Below are 15,188 nucleotides of genomic sequence, written 5' to 3'. Positions count from 1 at the left end.
TCGATAAAACAAAACAAACAAACGTCTGGTGAAGGCTAAGGCCATACAAATGTTAATCAGATGATCAATTTAAATATTCGTTGTCCTGCTTCCTGGGCCAAACTCTTTTTTTTATCCCCAGAATAAACAATCGACTTGTGCCGAGGTGAGCTTAGCTGAGGTGTCTTTCGACCCGGCTGAAAAATAAAATGATAGCAAAAGGGATTTGCGTTGATTGTAGTACGAAACAAATATCAGTAAATGTGTCCCAAGGATGCATTAAAATCGCAACATATTTGACCTTTAGCCTCTTCTACTCCCCTCCCCCCCCCCCCCCCCCCCCCCCCCATATTATAATAATTTACATATTAAATTACTAGCTGACGCCAACCAACATCATTCTCGGTGGAAAAGCTTTGAAAATAGAAGATGAAAATACTTTGTTAAATACACAGCCGCTGATGAGGATTAAACTTATAGCAGAGATAGTGTAGCAAACTACAGTATATCTGATAAAACATATATACCTTGGCACTAAGAATGTATCTTATGCATTACTAAGACTGTAACAGTGGTAGAACAGAAAACAGGGGTAGAGTATGCTTACTTTTTGAGAAATGAAGTTTTAAGATCAGTGACACGAAGACAAAACGCTCGTGTGGTATTGGGGGAGCAATACAGGAAGCAGAAACATATAGGTTGCTAATGTTCAAAAATCAAGGATTAAAATACAAGATCTGTGACTTTGATGTATTTTGCTAGCTTCAAAACTCTTTGAGCCTAAACCGAATCAAAACCTTGTGTGGTTACTTAAAGGTCAACATCGGTGCGCGGCAGATGTAGCTCTAGCTTCTCGTGCTGGCAACGCTAAGTTTAGCTCTGTGGCATTCTACAATAGCAAAGTTTGGTCTCCTTGAGACGGACGTTCGGTTTCATAAAAATACAACACAAAACAATCACATGTTTTGCATTCTGTTTTGTCATACGTTCCATAAATTAACCCATCTTGTTTTTACGGGGACTGACAAGGACAGGGCAAGGGGTAGGGTTACGGGCTTGTTCTGGTGGTAATAACACAGGGCCGGACCAAATGAGTTGTAAGGGGGGGGGGGGGTTCCTCCTTTTTTGGGGGGCAAATCAGCGAAGTGGCGAAGCCACAAGCGCCGTTGAAAAACGGTTAAAATCTGTGCAATCTGGTGCATTCTGGGCCTTGTTTTGAGGGTTAAGAGCAGCATTGTGGGGGGGGGGGGGGGGGGGGGGTACCTTTTTCTCATCGGATTTCACATTGAATAAAATTTGTTAGAGACACACACAAAATTTATTTAAAAAAACCCAAAAAAACAAAAAAACACTCAAAGCAAGGTACATGCTTTTTCCAGGGGTGGGGTTCCGGAACCCCTGGAACCCCCTCCTGGGTCCGGCCCTGTAATAACATCCTAAACTGTGCAAATGAAAGGAGGAAAAAGACAATTGTGAGTTTGCTTTCCGGCTCCGAGTGAGGTGTAGTTTTTTTGGGTCCTCTAAACTTTCCGTCCTCTGAAATGAACACCGACTAATCACACAAACGACTCCAGTGTCATTAAGCCTTTATAGCTCGAGTCAACATGCAACATTTCTAGTAAGTGAACTTATGCATGCTCAAGTGTTTATGCAACAGTAACGGGTGGATGGGGAACACTCATGAGTGGAAGTGGAATTGACAAGTGACACATCTGTTAGTCCGGGAAAAACCCCACCTAGGAAGTGTGCGATATGAGCTTTTGATTTGTTATTTGTTGATAAATGTATGCAATAAAACCTATTCATCCTCAAAACAAACAAAAACACACAAAAAATTGGGAAATTAATTGATCACAAAATGCCCACTCTGCACATAACACTGTTGATGTTTACTGTGTGTTAAAGTGGAGGGATGCGCTTATCCCATGCAACATCCGGGACAAATCTGTGACGGTTGACAGTAGTAAAATTAATATTAAAAGTCATACGGTTTTTAGCTATTAAGGACTTGAGTGTTTGTCCGCTTGACATTGTTCTTCACGCGGGAAGAAACCGGCACGGTTGGCCTTGTGGTAAGGCGTCCGCCCCGTGATCGGGAGGTCGTGGGTTCGAACCCCGGCCGGGTCATACCTAAGACTTTAAAATTGGCAATCTAGTGGCTGCTCCGCCTGGCGTCTGGCATTATGGGGTTAGTTCTAGGACTGGTTGGTCCGGTGTCAGAATAATGTGACTGGGTGAGACATGAAGCCTGTGCTGCGCCGGACTTCTGCCTTGTGTGTGGCGCACGTTATATGTCAAAGCAGCACCGCCCTGATATGGCCCTTCGTGGTCGGCTGCGCGTTAAAGCAAAAACAAAACAAACAAAACAAACGCGGGAAGAATGTATGTTTTATTGCTGGAAAACTGGTGTTAAGCTGCCATTCACAGCAGTCAGTAAGCCTCTTTCTTCGTCTTTCAATATACCTTCGATTTTTATTTGACCTCACGTTTTGTGTGCCCCATTATATTTTGTTGAAAGAAATTGTGGTCTTGTTGTGGTTGAAAAAATGTAGACTTTTTATATACAAGTAGACGTGCTGTTTGTGAGGAACTGTACTGAGAGGCACACATTCTATTTGTCAAATAAGGACCTAGAGATAGAAAGGCCTATTGTCTTCTTTTTAACTTCTTTTCCAGCTGACACGAATCTCTCTCTGTCTCTGTTCATATTTCTTCGTCTCTGTCTGTCTGTATGTCTGTCTGTCTGTCTGTCTGTCTGTCTCTCCGGCTCTCTCTCTGCTTTTCTCAAGTATTTCAGACTGTAGTGCATATTTGTATAATCTAACTTGTTATGAGAGAATTTGCTGTTCAACATATGGAGAGAAAAAAGAAGAAAGACAAAAAACAGAGAATAATCTGTGAAGAGTTGAAAAAAACACCATACACAACTGCTTAAATTATGTCTCTAATCTGTGTACATTCCAAAACCCCTTTACCTCTCAACACTCCCCCGACCCCCCCCCCTTCCGCGTGACAGTGGGCAGGCGTGAGGGTCAAGGGATGACACTGACAAGCTGTACAAGTTGCCATGATCTTTTGTGTCAATACATAGTTTAAAGTCACTGGGGGTTAACCACCAAAAAAAAATCCCTCTGTTCATATTGAACTCATGGATTGGAGTGTTCTTGTTACTTGCGAGAGCTTAATTCAGTGCTTGTCGTAGCTTTCTTCTCCTTCTCTTTTCCGCCTCTCTCACTCCTCCTTGCTACCTTCCGCGTGTGTGTGTGTGTGTGTGTGTGTGAGTGTAGGGGAGGGGGGTAGAGGCTGTAGTGTGTGCGTGCGTGTGTGTGTGTGTGTGTGTGTGTGTGTTTGCGTCGAGTGTGTGTCTGTGTGTGAGTCTGTCTGTCTCCATCTCTGGCTGTATGTCTGCCTCTGTCTGTCTGTGTGTGTCTGTGTGTAAGTCTGTCTCTCTCTCTCTCTCTCTCTCTCTCTCTCTCTCTCTCTCTCTCTCTCTCTCTCTCTCTCTCTCTCTGTCTGTGTGTGTCTGTGTGTGCCAACCCGTCGGAGAGTCAGTGACTATTAGCCTACTTTCAGTTTCTCTCGATCTGTATTTATCTCCATTCCTCTTTATATGCACAGTATAAATCTTCAGCCGGATACATTTGCAACAAGAAAGTAATTGAGTATCCTCTAGAAAGGCCAGTGAGAATCGATGCAAGATTTGGGTATCGGAGCACTTCAAACCTGTAAAAAGATTACCTGGACAGGCAATATAGAAATAGCACATATTTAAGCATATTCGCCACGCCCTTATGAAAACTTCAAAAAAATTGATCACACCCATAATAATTATTATGTGTGATCTCAGTGCGAAAGTTCCTTGTATAGTGATCGATTTGTCGCGAATAACGGCACATTTGGTTAGTAAAATTGATTAATTGTGTGTCTTTAATGCTAATCGGTATGCAAATATGCTAATCGGTATGAAATGAAAGGTGTTAGCTGAGTAAAATCTGCACTATTTTCCTCAGGCACTTAGTTAAAGGTGAAAAGCAAACTGATGACCAGGAAATGTCCACAGTAGTGACGGGCAGTTTGTCGAATGTACAGGTAGGCCTACAATCTTAACAGGGAAGACATAGTTTTACACTCTACTGCGCTGGCCTAAATGGACAACGTAATTGATACTGACTCTAACCTTCCAGCTTCATAGCCCTTAGATCTGAACTTTCTTTGTCGTTTGGACTGATTTAAACCGTCTTCGTCACACCAGTGTTGATTATTAGCGAGCTGGTAAGCAAAGCGTTTGTTTTGTTGTTTTATTTTGGTTAAATGTGGTATGGTTGGTAAACAGGCTGCTTCTTCGTCAGATCGCCGTCTGACAATGTCTGTCTGTCTCCCCCTGTCTTTGTTCTGTCTGCCTGCCTGCCTGCCTGCCTGTCTGTCTGTCTGCCTGCCTGCCTGCCTGCCTGTCTGCCTGACTGCCTGACTGCCTGTCTGTCTGCCTGCCTGCCTGCCTGCCTGCCTGTCTCTCTCTCTCTCTCTCTCTCTGATGTTTTGGATGATTCACCTTCTGCATTTAACATTTGACTCTTTTATAAAGACTAGTAGTCAGGGCCCGGCTTCGCCCGGGGAAATAGCAGAGCCCTTTGTAATTTATTCCAAGAACCACCACACATGAGTTTTCTGAATTCCATACCAAAGAACTACGCATGAAAGAAATGTAATTATGTAAGAAAAACTTCAATTCAAACTTTTTTTGCGAAAATAGTTACCTCCCTTGTTAATTTGTGAATTGAAAACTTTAGGACATTTAGAATCAAAAAAAAAGAAAGGTAGGTTGTTGGAACGTTTGTTATTGACAAATAATACATTCACAAATATATCGACCCAACGGTCTTTTAAGTGCACAGACCAACAATAACAAAAACTTATCTGGCTGATTTTTCCTTCCGCCTGCCACGAAGCCGCAAGCGAATGAATGATTATAATGACGAAATGATTGACTTAAAAGACCGTTGGGTCGATATACTTGTGAATGTATTGTTTTGTCAATAACAAACGTTCCAACAACCTACCTGTCTTGTTTTTTGATTCTGAATTTTGGAACGTTGGCAGTCTCTTTGTTTTGGGATTTATTTTTTTTAGGACATTAAACTATTTTTGACCTGAAGCTAGAGTGGAACCTGTCTAAAGAGACCACTCTTAAGACAGGTGGTCTTTATGGACAGGGTCGCCATTTGGCATTTAGTACTTGTCTGCAAACCCCAAATGTCAACAGGTAACAGTAGTTATACCTCTGAACAGTAAGCAAATTAGATATATATGTGCGGACATGTGAGTCTGCGAGTGGTCCTCTCCCTGTATCCCCTGTCCCAGTTTCTGACAGTCCTCCCATTCGCCCTCCCCGGAAAACTCGTCCTAAGGTGGTGGCGAAACCATATTGGCGGTAGTGTGTGACTGTGAGGTAGTGTGTAACAACGAAGAGAGAGACAGTTTGTACTTTGCTAAGAGACGATTTAGATTGAGGGCCCCAAAAGGGGGGTATCATCACGATCACGGGAAGGGAAATTTTAGCTTTCACGATCACAGTTACCTTGATTTTTGTTTTCACGATCACAAACACCTTGACGAATAGAGGATCATAGAGTGATACAGCTGTGAAAAATGTACGTTGAAAATAAAATGCTTTGAAATAATGCCCATCACGATCACGAAGACAAATGACGATCACGATCACGAGACTTGATTTTTTTGTCATCACGGATCACGGGCAAAGTCCCATCACGATCACAGAAATTGAAATTTCGGCAATCACGGTCACAGAAAGGTCAAAAAACGCCAATCACGATCACGATTTTAAACCCTTTGGGGCCCTCAAGAGACGATTTAGATTGGGAGTATGCCTCAAGAACTGATCAAGGACATGTCTCTATCGGTACTAAGCTACTCACAAAAAGTTAAGGATCACTTGCACACAAATTCATAACTTTCCAAATAAGAAAGCCAATGCGTTGGTATTTGGCAAACGTTTAATTCAATACTTAAGTGATAACGATACAACATTTTCTTCAATTTCGAGCAATCGTTTGGTTTGTACATTTTATCAAAGTGTGTACGTATCGACATTTAATTTCACAAAGTCGTTGAAATCACAAGACATGGCATTCAGATGCTCCCAAAAGTTCAGTAATGCGTGTAACCGCCCTGGCTGTTCTGACATTCGACGCAGCGAGTCCTCATAGAGTTGACCAGGGTGGTGAAGATCATCTGTGGAAGCGCCTGCCACTCAGCCTGCAGCATCTGGTAGAGGTGCTGGACATCCCTGGGAGGGGGGTGGTTGCTCCTCACTTTGCGATCCAACTCATCCCAGAGGTTCTCAATCGGGTTGAGATCGGGACTGCATGCTGGCCACTCCATTCTGTTGACTCCAGACTGCTGCAGGAAGTCGTTGACCACCCTTGCCCTGTGGGGGCGAGCGTTGTCATCCTGGTAGACAGCCTGCGGTCCCATCTGCTGCAGTGTAGGCACAGCCAGCGGTCGAAGGATCTCATCCCGGTATCGGAGGCCAGTCAGGTTACCCTGTACATGAAACAAGGGTGTTCTGTGGTGAAGGCTGAAGGCCCCCCAGACCATTACAGAACCTCCACCAAAGGCCACCTTTTCTTGGACAGTGGCGTCAATGTAGCGTTTCCCTTGGTGCCTCCAGACCCTCAGTCGGTCGTCGTTGTGGTTCAGGGTGAAGCGTGATTCATCATTGAACAGGACCTGGGACCATTGCTGACGTGTCCACCTCACGTGACGTCTGCAGAAGGCGCGGCGTGCTGCCCTATGGGCTGGAGTTAAACGTGGCCGTACAGCTGGGCGACGAGAACGGAGGTTAAACCCATGAAGGCGATTCCGTGTGGTCTGCTGGCTGATGTTGGTGTTAGTAGCCACCCTCAGCTGCCTTCGAATAATGCTGGAAGAGGCTGTTCTTGTTTGCAAGGCTAGTCGTTCAATCAATGAGACGATCTTCACGTGGAGTTGTCTTCTTTGGTCGCCAAGGTCTGCGTCTTTCCTGGACCCTCCCAGTGGCTGTGAAACGTTGAATCAGTCTGACAATGACCGAGATGGACACGTGAAGTCGCCTGGCCACTTCTCGCTTGGGGACACCATCTTGGAACCATGCAACAGCTCGTCCCCTCTCAAACTCGTTCAATTTTCGTCGTGGAGGTATTGTCAGATAATGCCTAAATCTGGTGGTATGTCTTCTCAAAAAACCAAGCAAGTGACAGCATCTCACACATAAACAGCAGTGCTTGCACGTGCATAATGGTTTTTCCATGTGGCTTGTGCAATGTGTTCGGGCTGAACGGTCCAAAACAAGGTCCTTTTTCGCAAGTTTCCACTTTTTCTTTTGCTACCAAGCTCAGTAGTAGAGAATCCCGTGCACTTTTCCCCACTAACACAACATCGCCCACTTACAGCTGAATAAGAATTTATAACAATTTGGTTTGACTGAGAAATAAATAACAGTGGCGAACTGATTTTATTGAGCACCTGTTTTCTCATAGTGATCCTTAACTTTTTGTGAGTAGTGTATTTAGTTTTCAAGTAGGTGTGAATTCCTTTGAATATGATACGGAGAAGCGTGTTAGCTGCGGTTGGAAGGTCGTAATCCCTTACCCCCCCCCCCCCCCCTTTTCTTCTTGTCTTTAACCAATGGAATGGCTTATTATCTTAGAATGTTGTGTTGCTAATAGTTACTAGGATTTTGATTGGATGTTGGTGACTCTAGCTAAAGTTTGATTATGTATGTACATGCTAGGGTTGGGAGAGAACTGAGAGAACTCTGAAAGACGCGAGAGAGAGTGGACGTATTTTGTTGTGTGCTCCACTAACTGACTTCTGGTATATGAAAAAAAAAGTCACGTTACTACAACCCCTGACTTGGCGTCTCTATTCCATGCTTCCTGCCTGAGCACCCCTTCTTCTTCACTACTTCACCCCATCACATCTATATAAGTGAATTTTTGAAGAAGAAAAAAGAATGAGGTAAAGGCGGCGCCCCAAAAGGGGTGTACAAAAGGTGCATGTGGGTTTGTGGTAAACATTGCACACACGTAAAGTAGCTTAAAATGGGGAAGTTTTCCTTCACTTGTCCTTCATGTCCTTGTTTATAGCACAGAAGTTAAACAATTGCTTTTACAAATGGAAAAACGCAGAAAGTCAGCGGGTTTTCCTCATTATGCGCCGGAAAAAACGAATGATCGTGTCTGATACTTGGTGAATGTTTCACGGTTTGGAGGACGGCCTGTGTGATGGCTTGGACAAGCGCCGGGTCAGGAGCTGCTGCTTGGGGTGCAGCTGGTTGTTGCCTGGCTCCCAGGGGGGCGACATCAACGGGATGGTCTCCTCAGTTTGGCCGTAGCCGAGGCAACACCAGCGGCAGCTCTGCGCTTAGGAGGCATGCTGCAAACCAGGAATACAAACGGGCAGCCGAACTCGTGTTCTGTATGGAGGGTGTGAATTCATTGGCACGGAGACATGGCAGGAGAAGGAAGAATATAGATCTATCGTTTACGAAGACAAATCCTCAATCACACTGTAGTGGCCCAGTCAGCCCAATTAGGCTGAAGGACAAGTGAAGTTTGGAACATAAGTGCACTGGGGCATGCTTGGCAATAAACAGAAAGTGCACAGGGGCATAGAGCCAGTGCTTGGCAATCACATAAATTGCACGGTGGCATAATGCCAGTGCTTGGCAATCAACATAAAGTGCAAGGTGGCATTGGCCAGTGCTTGGCAATCAACATAAAGTGCAAGGTGGCATAGGGCCAGTGCTTGAAATCAACATAGAGTGCACGGTGGCATGAGCCAGTGCTTGGCAATCAACATAACTTAGTGCAAGGTGGCATGGGCCAGTGCTTGGCAATAACATAAAGTGCAAGGTGGCATGGGCCAGTGCTTGGCAATAACAGAAAGTGCAAGGTGGCATAGAGCCAGTGCTTGGCAATCAATATAAAGTGCAAGGTGGCATAGTGCCAGTGCCTGGCAATAACATAAAGTGCAAGGTGGCTTAGCCAGTGCTTGAAATCCACATAGAGTGCACGGTGGCAAGAGCCAATGCTTGGCAATCAACATAAAGTGCAAGGTGGCATGGGCCAGTTCTTGGCAATAACATCAAGTGCACCGTGGCATAGAACCAGTGCTTGGCAATCAATATAAAGTGCACGGTGGCATAGTGCCAGTGCTTGGCAATAACATAAAGTGCAAGGTGGCATGGGCCAGTGCTTGGCAATAACAGAAAATGCACCGTGGCATAGAACCAGTGCTTGGCAATAACAAAGTGCAAGGTGGCATAGAGCCAGTGCTTGGCAATCAATAGAAAGTGCACGGTGGCATAGAACCAGTGCTCGGCAATCAAAGGAAGCAATAGTATGCTAGTCAGTACGAATAGAGGGACATGGTAAGTCTTCTTTTTCTAAAGTGTCCAAAGTCTTTCCCCCGCGACACAAAAACTTTACTGAATCGACCTTTCCCGCAAGTTTGAAATCGGGCGGAAAACCGAGGGTCTGTTCGACCGTAAACCGCGGTTCGTAGCCGCCCGCCAATCACGGCGTGCTTTCCTGGCATCACGGCAAAATAAGATCAACAACGAAGAAAATAACAAAGATGACCAACAGTGGTTCCTGCAACGTAAAGAATCCAGATCCAGATCCAGATCCAGAAAAATAGAATGAATAACAGTAGGGGAAGGGCTACTAATATGGACCACTTTTTGTTTCATGCTGATAACTAGCTTGTTTTCTTGCGAAGAAGTTTCATTTTGTGTTTGGTAGTCCTTCTCTCTTAGGTTAACCGTTAAATAGCTTTGATAGACATTCAGCAAAAATTAAATACAGAAAAAATCACAAAGGGTCCATATTAGGAGCCTGGGCGCCTAATATCGACCAGTGAAGCGGCCGCTGGGTAATGCCAGAGATTGTTCCAGACAGCTTTGCGTGGATGCTTTCCCCTTGACCGCGTTCGGTCACTCTCTCTACCTACAGACATCAATTTTGCTCTGTCTCTACTTTTGACTTATTCTTCGTCTTTTCCCTAAGTTCTCTTCTTTATACTTCCTTCTCCCTCTCTTGTGTCTTCTATTCTTCTACTTGATCCCGTGTCTTCGCTTCAACGATCATTAAGGTAGGGGAAGGGCTCCTAATATGGACCGGCTCCTAATATGGACCACCTTCTGTTCTGACAAACTAACGGCGCTAGAGCGCTCAAAAAAGTTGTATTCGCTGTATTCACACTCTCTTGATAACTTGCACTTGTCAAAACAGTTGCAGAAACAGAAATCTCAAAACCGTTAGGCTTTTTCTCTTTTTTTCACTTTTGGCAGCGTTCACTCCAAATTTGCCGGCTAAAACGGACTCGTTTCTGTCCACAGCCAAAGCTTTTATCACACAAAAATTGCTATATATGACAGCTAAAACCGTATTTGTTACATTCTAGCAGTGTTGACCCCGAGTTTCTACTGCAAACAAAAAATAATAGCAAAATCTCAAAGTATGTGCGAGTCCCCTAATATGGACCACCTTCAACAAATCGAAGAAAATAAAAGCTAAAGGCTATTTTCATTAATTCATTAAGAAGCTTGCTGGAAATAACCTATAACTAGCCCTCGAGATCTAAAAAAAAATGCAACAAAAAGTCTTCTTTTCGTGGAAGTTGATAATTTCACTTATTTTCACTCTGTTTTTAACTTGGACCTAATATGGATGGATCCATATTAGGTCCAAGGTTTTTAATAAGCTTCTTTAGTGTCCTGGTATTCTTGAAATAATGCTCTCATCAACCCGAAACAGATAAATCTAGAGCATATTTTAATTAGGCTGACTTGTACACTAAGTTGTATCATATTATTTTGAAATATAGGGGGCTTTTTGTGCTGCTCATTAATATTCATGAGGTAAACAGAGGAATTCCGATTTCCCATAAATGTCCTTGTTACTGACTCCGAAGACTTTTTGTGGTAAACATTGCACACACGTAAAGTAGCTTAAAATGGGGAAGTTTTCCTTCACTTGTCCTTCATGTCCTTGTTTATAGCACAGAAGTTAAACAATTGCTTTTACAAATGGAAAAACGCAGAAAGTCAGCGGGTTTTCCTCATTATGCGCCGGAAAAAACGAATGATCGTGTCTGATACTTGGTGAATGTTTTGTTTGTCTTAGCGGGGCGGATTGTGTAGAGATCGAGTTGATTTATTTTCTCCCCGTTTTGGGCCTGTAATCAACGCACGTGCTTTCTAGTGTGTGTGTAAAGAGCCAGTCACTTAATACGGTTTTAAAGGAACCGAAAATGCTTATTGTCTCATTAATAACCTCCAGGGAAATTAGAGAGTGCACCACTTTGTTTAACAATACTTCCAACTTTTTCCTCACTAGCGAGTCACTCTTTTCATTTCACAACAGTACTTCGACTTCTTCTTTCAAGCCGGTGTCACGATTTCATCTTTCGCCTGTGTACATAATTATTTCCCCCTCGACATATACTCAAGACTGAAATGTTGTTTCCTGGTAAAATTAAGAAGTGAAATTATTTTATGGACGAAAAGCATGTCAGTTTCTTGCATGTGAAGAAAATTGGTGGTAACATTAAATAGATTTCACCCCCAAAATCGAATTCTTCGAAAACGTGTACTGAGTGGTTACGTCCCTTGAGTTAGAAGGAAAACATTTTAGGATGAATCAAATTTCTAAGTTAAATAAAACAAATTGGTTGGACAAATTTGGCCCCATAAATGTAAGGTACACAAGGTCGCTCATCAGTACTATCGAAGGGTGTTTTTTTGTTCAGTGTAGAGTTTATACTAGATCAACGAGGCCGAGAAGCGAAATATCAACACGGCGAAAGATGAAAACGCCACACCGGTCTTGAAGGGCCATGGAATTTGTGACTCTGTTTGGTGAATTTCTTCTCAGTTTGCTTGAATGCAGATTCAAAATATCTTTTCATGCGTTTCAAATGAGAAATCAGAAAAACTGAAGTGCATCAAGCCGCTTAGAATTGACTGGCTGAATACGGTTTTCTTTTTTCTCTCTTTCTTTCATTCTTTCTTCACAAACGGTGTCTGGTGTCTGGGTGGTGATATCGTCAGGCATTGTCGCTGCTTCTTCCATCAAAAGTAAGCACCTCATATACAAATGCGTATTCAGTAAATTGCTATATGTCGTGCCGAATTCACGGAATTGCCGAATTCGCGGAATCGGCAACATTTTTGCTCATTTCGCGTAATCGGCAAAACGCTGCCCATTACGCGGAATCGGCAGCGTTTTGCCAAATACGCGTAAAGGCTACTAAAATTTGCCCATTTTTCGTAATCAGAAGCCCCTTTTTGGTTGTAAAATTCTAAAATGCCTGGGATATCATCACACTTACACAGCTAGATACTCGAATGAATAAATATCGCAATAATCGATACATTATGGCAAGTTTTTGGCAAAAAGTGTAATTTTCGTGCTTTTCCTGAGTTATGCTCGACACAGACCAACACAGACCAACACAGACCATAAAAACCACAATAAGGAGGTACAGCAATGTTAGTGCATTGTTCTGGTGACACAAAAAGTAACAGACTGGCTGGCGCTTTCAGATAAATTGGCAATTTTTAGAAGCCTTTGCGCATTTTTTGCAAAACGCTGCCGATTTCGCGTCACGTAATGGGCAGTGTTTTGACGATTACGTGAAATGGGCAAAAATGTTGCCGATTAGTCCACGAAGTCGGCAATTACGTGATGTCGGCGCGACATATACACATTGTTTTGTTCTTTGATAAAACATTGAACACTTTAAACTGAAGTGTTTCACTTTTGAGCACACTTTATGTAAAGAGTTTTGAAAACTGTGACATACTATGTAGGGCCTAGTTCTACTTGCGACAGTAGCATACATGTAGCATACTACAAAGCGTGTTCAAAGGTGGAATGCTTCAATTTACCAGGGACAAATGATTAAATCTGGCTGAGACATCCCTTTCATAACAAGATACAAGATACAAGAAGTTTTATTGTCCTCATCAATACAAGGAAATTTGGCATGTGTGTGGCAAGACATGATACACTGATACATAGACATTTACAAAACACAACTGAAGTTCAATATCAGCACACGCCTTACGCAACATACCCACTACTTCATACACACAGGCTACATGTGCCCCTCGGACGTACGCAACCCACAATTCACCCAGTCATACAGCTCCACATGCACTTACTCATTCATGCAGCACTCTAGCACCCGGCCATGTACAACTCACACACTGGAACCCTCATACGGCTACATATTGCATTATAACACCCGCACAAACATTACAACCTCAAACATCGTACTAGATCTACAACTAACAAGCATACCTCCACTATCATGCACCGAATACATCATCATACATTACATCATAACATATTGCATTATAACACACGCACAAACATTACAACATCAGACATCGCACTATATCTACAACTAACAAACAATCATACACTATCAAACACCAAGTACATCATCGTTCATTAAATTAAATCGTACCCCCCCCCCCCCCCCCACCCCACCCCACCCCACCATACATTCACAATCGACACAGAATACATTATCATGCATATACATTACATCTTAACCCCCATACATTATCACAAATTACATTACATCATACCCCCCCCCCCCCCCTATACGTACCACAGTTCACAGCACTCATTGTCCTTCCGCAGTCACAGTTCACATCACCCATAGTCCTCACAGCACAGTTCACATCACCCATAGTCCTCACAGTAACATTTCACAGCACTCAAGTCTATCTAGTATACTACATGTATCACATTCACAGGGACTGGTTGTAGAGTCGTACAGCCATCGGGAGGAACGAGTCCCGCTCATCCGGTTCGTCCTGGCCCGCCAGCACCTCAAACGGCGTGATGACTCACGCGTGGGCTCGCACGATGCGAGCGCCTGGTGCAGAGGGTGGCGGTCGTCAGAGCGGATCATGCTCAGCTTCTTCAGCGCCACACTCGGAAATTGAGTGCTGAGAGGCTGAAGCTCAGAGCCAATGATGGAGCCTGCTCTCTTCACGATCTTCTCCAACCTTTCCATGTCGCCCTTCTTTGCACTGCTGTGGTAGCAGAGCTGGTTGAAGGAGACGACACTCTGAATAGTCGCCTGGTAGAAGAGGTGGAGGATCTGTGGGTCGACGTGGAACTGCCGCAGCTTCCTCAGGAAGAAGAGCCTCTGGTTTGCCCGCTTGCACACGGCGTCCACGTTTGGCGACCAGTCGAGCTGGTTGTCGATGATGGTGCCCAGATACTTGTAGGTATCCACCATCTCGACTGGTTCGCCCTTGATGATGATGGGGTCGACGGCGGACTTGGTTCGTCGGAAGTCCATGATGAGTTCCTTCGTCTTGGTCACGTTGAGCTCCAGGAAGTTGTCGTCGCACCACTGCACCAGCTCCTCCGCGGCGAGTCTGTACGCCGATTCGTCGTTCTTCAGGATGAGACCTGACAGGGATGTGTCGTCTGCAAACTTCAGCAGCAGGTTGACAAGATCCCTGAGGCGACAGTCGGCGGTGTACAGCGTGAAGAGCGTGGGAGACAGCACGTAGCCTTGAGGGGCGCCTGTATTGGTGGCGACAGCCTCGGACAAGACTTGTCCAATACGGACCCGCTGGGTTCGCTTCGTAAGGAAGCTGAAGACCCAACTGATCAGCACTGGATTGACGTCGAACTCCAGCAGCTTCCTCATCATGAGATGAGGCTGGATGGTGTTGAAGGCGCTGCTGAAGTCGATGAACAGGACCCTGGCGTAAGAGGAGGGTTTCTCCAGGTAGGCGGAGACGTTGTGGACGAGGGTGCAGTCAGTTGAGAAAATTATCAATTTAAAATACGGAAAACCAAGGAAAACATTATCACTCTCTTAATCTACTTGCTTTGGAGTCAGCTGGCTATTTAAACATTTTCATTTTTCAAAACACAAATGGAGACTTTCAAGAACGTCTGTTCTTTGAAAGAGGAAATTCCCGAGCTCTGCCAAAGTGATATGTATTAGTGTTTTGAAGTCTTTTTCAGTTAATCACCGGATAGGGGGCCTAATAGTCGTGATAACAGAAAATGGTTGTTGCGCTCGCGTTCGCCGTTGCGGGTGTGTGTGTGTGTGTGTGTGTGTGTGTGTGTGTGTGTGTGTGTGTGTGCGCGTGTGTGTGTGCGTGCGTG

At 44.2% G+C, this 15,188-nt stretch overlaps 2 protein-coding genes across 4 annotated transcripts in view; one reads left to right on the top strand and one right to left on the bottom strand.

Moving 5' to 3' along the window:
- The window catches only part of LOC138981586 (uncharacterized), a 76,448-nt gene that overhangs the window by 19,658 nt on the left and 41,602 nt on the right, over positions 1–15,188 (top strand). The window lies entirely within an intron of this gene.
- On the bottom strand, positions 8,236–14,721 carry LOC138983049 (uncharacterized). The gene is made up of 2 exons (XM_070356452.1): positions 13,908–14,721; positions 8,236–8,399 (listed from the first exon to the last, which is right to left on the bottom strand). The coding sequence occupies exons 1-2, from the start codon at positions 14,719–14,721 to the stop codon at positions 8,236–8,238; spliced, it is 978 nt and encodes a 325-aa protein (XP_070212553.1).

The sequence above is a fragment of the Littorina saxatilis genome, linkage group LG12, assembly GCF_037325665.1.
Source record: "Littorina saxatilis isolate snail1 linkage group LG12, US_GU_Lsax_2.0, whole genome shotgun sequence".
Taxonomy (NCBI): domain Eukaryota; kingdom Metazoa; phylum Mollusca; class Gastropoda; order Littorinimorpha; family Littorinidae; genus Littorina; species Littorina saxatilis.
Note: the sequence above shows the minus strand (reverse complement) of the source record. Positions and strands in the feature narration are given on the sequence as shown.

What these genes read in the sequence shown, in the direction of transcription:
- LOC138983049 (XM_070356452.1), bottom strand. Translation starts at nt 14,721, where the DNA reads ATGAGGAAGCTGCTGGAGTTCGACGTCAATCCAGTGCTGATCAGTTGG. An exon ending in CGCATCGTGCGAGCCCACGC is followed by an intron (nt 8,400 to 13,907) that starts GTGAGTCATCAC and finishes ATGCCTCCTAAG; the next exon opens with CGCAGAGCTGCCGCTGGTGT.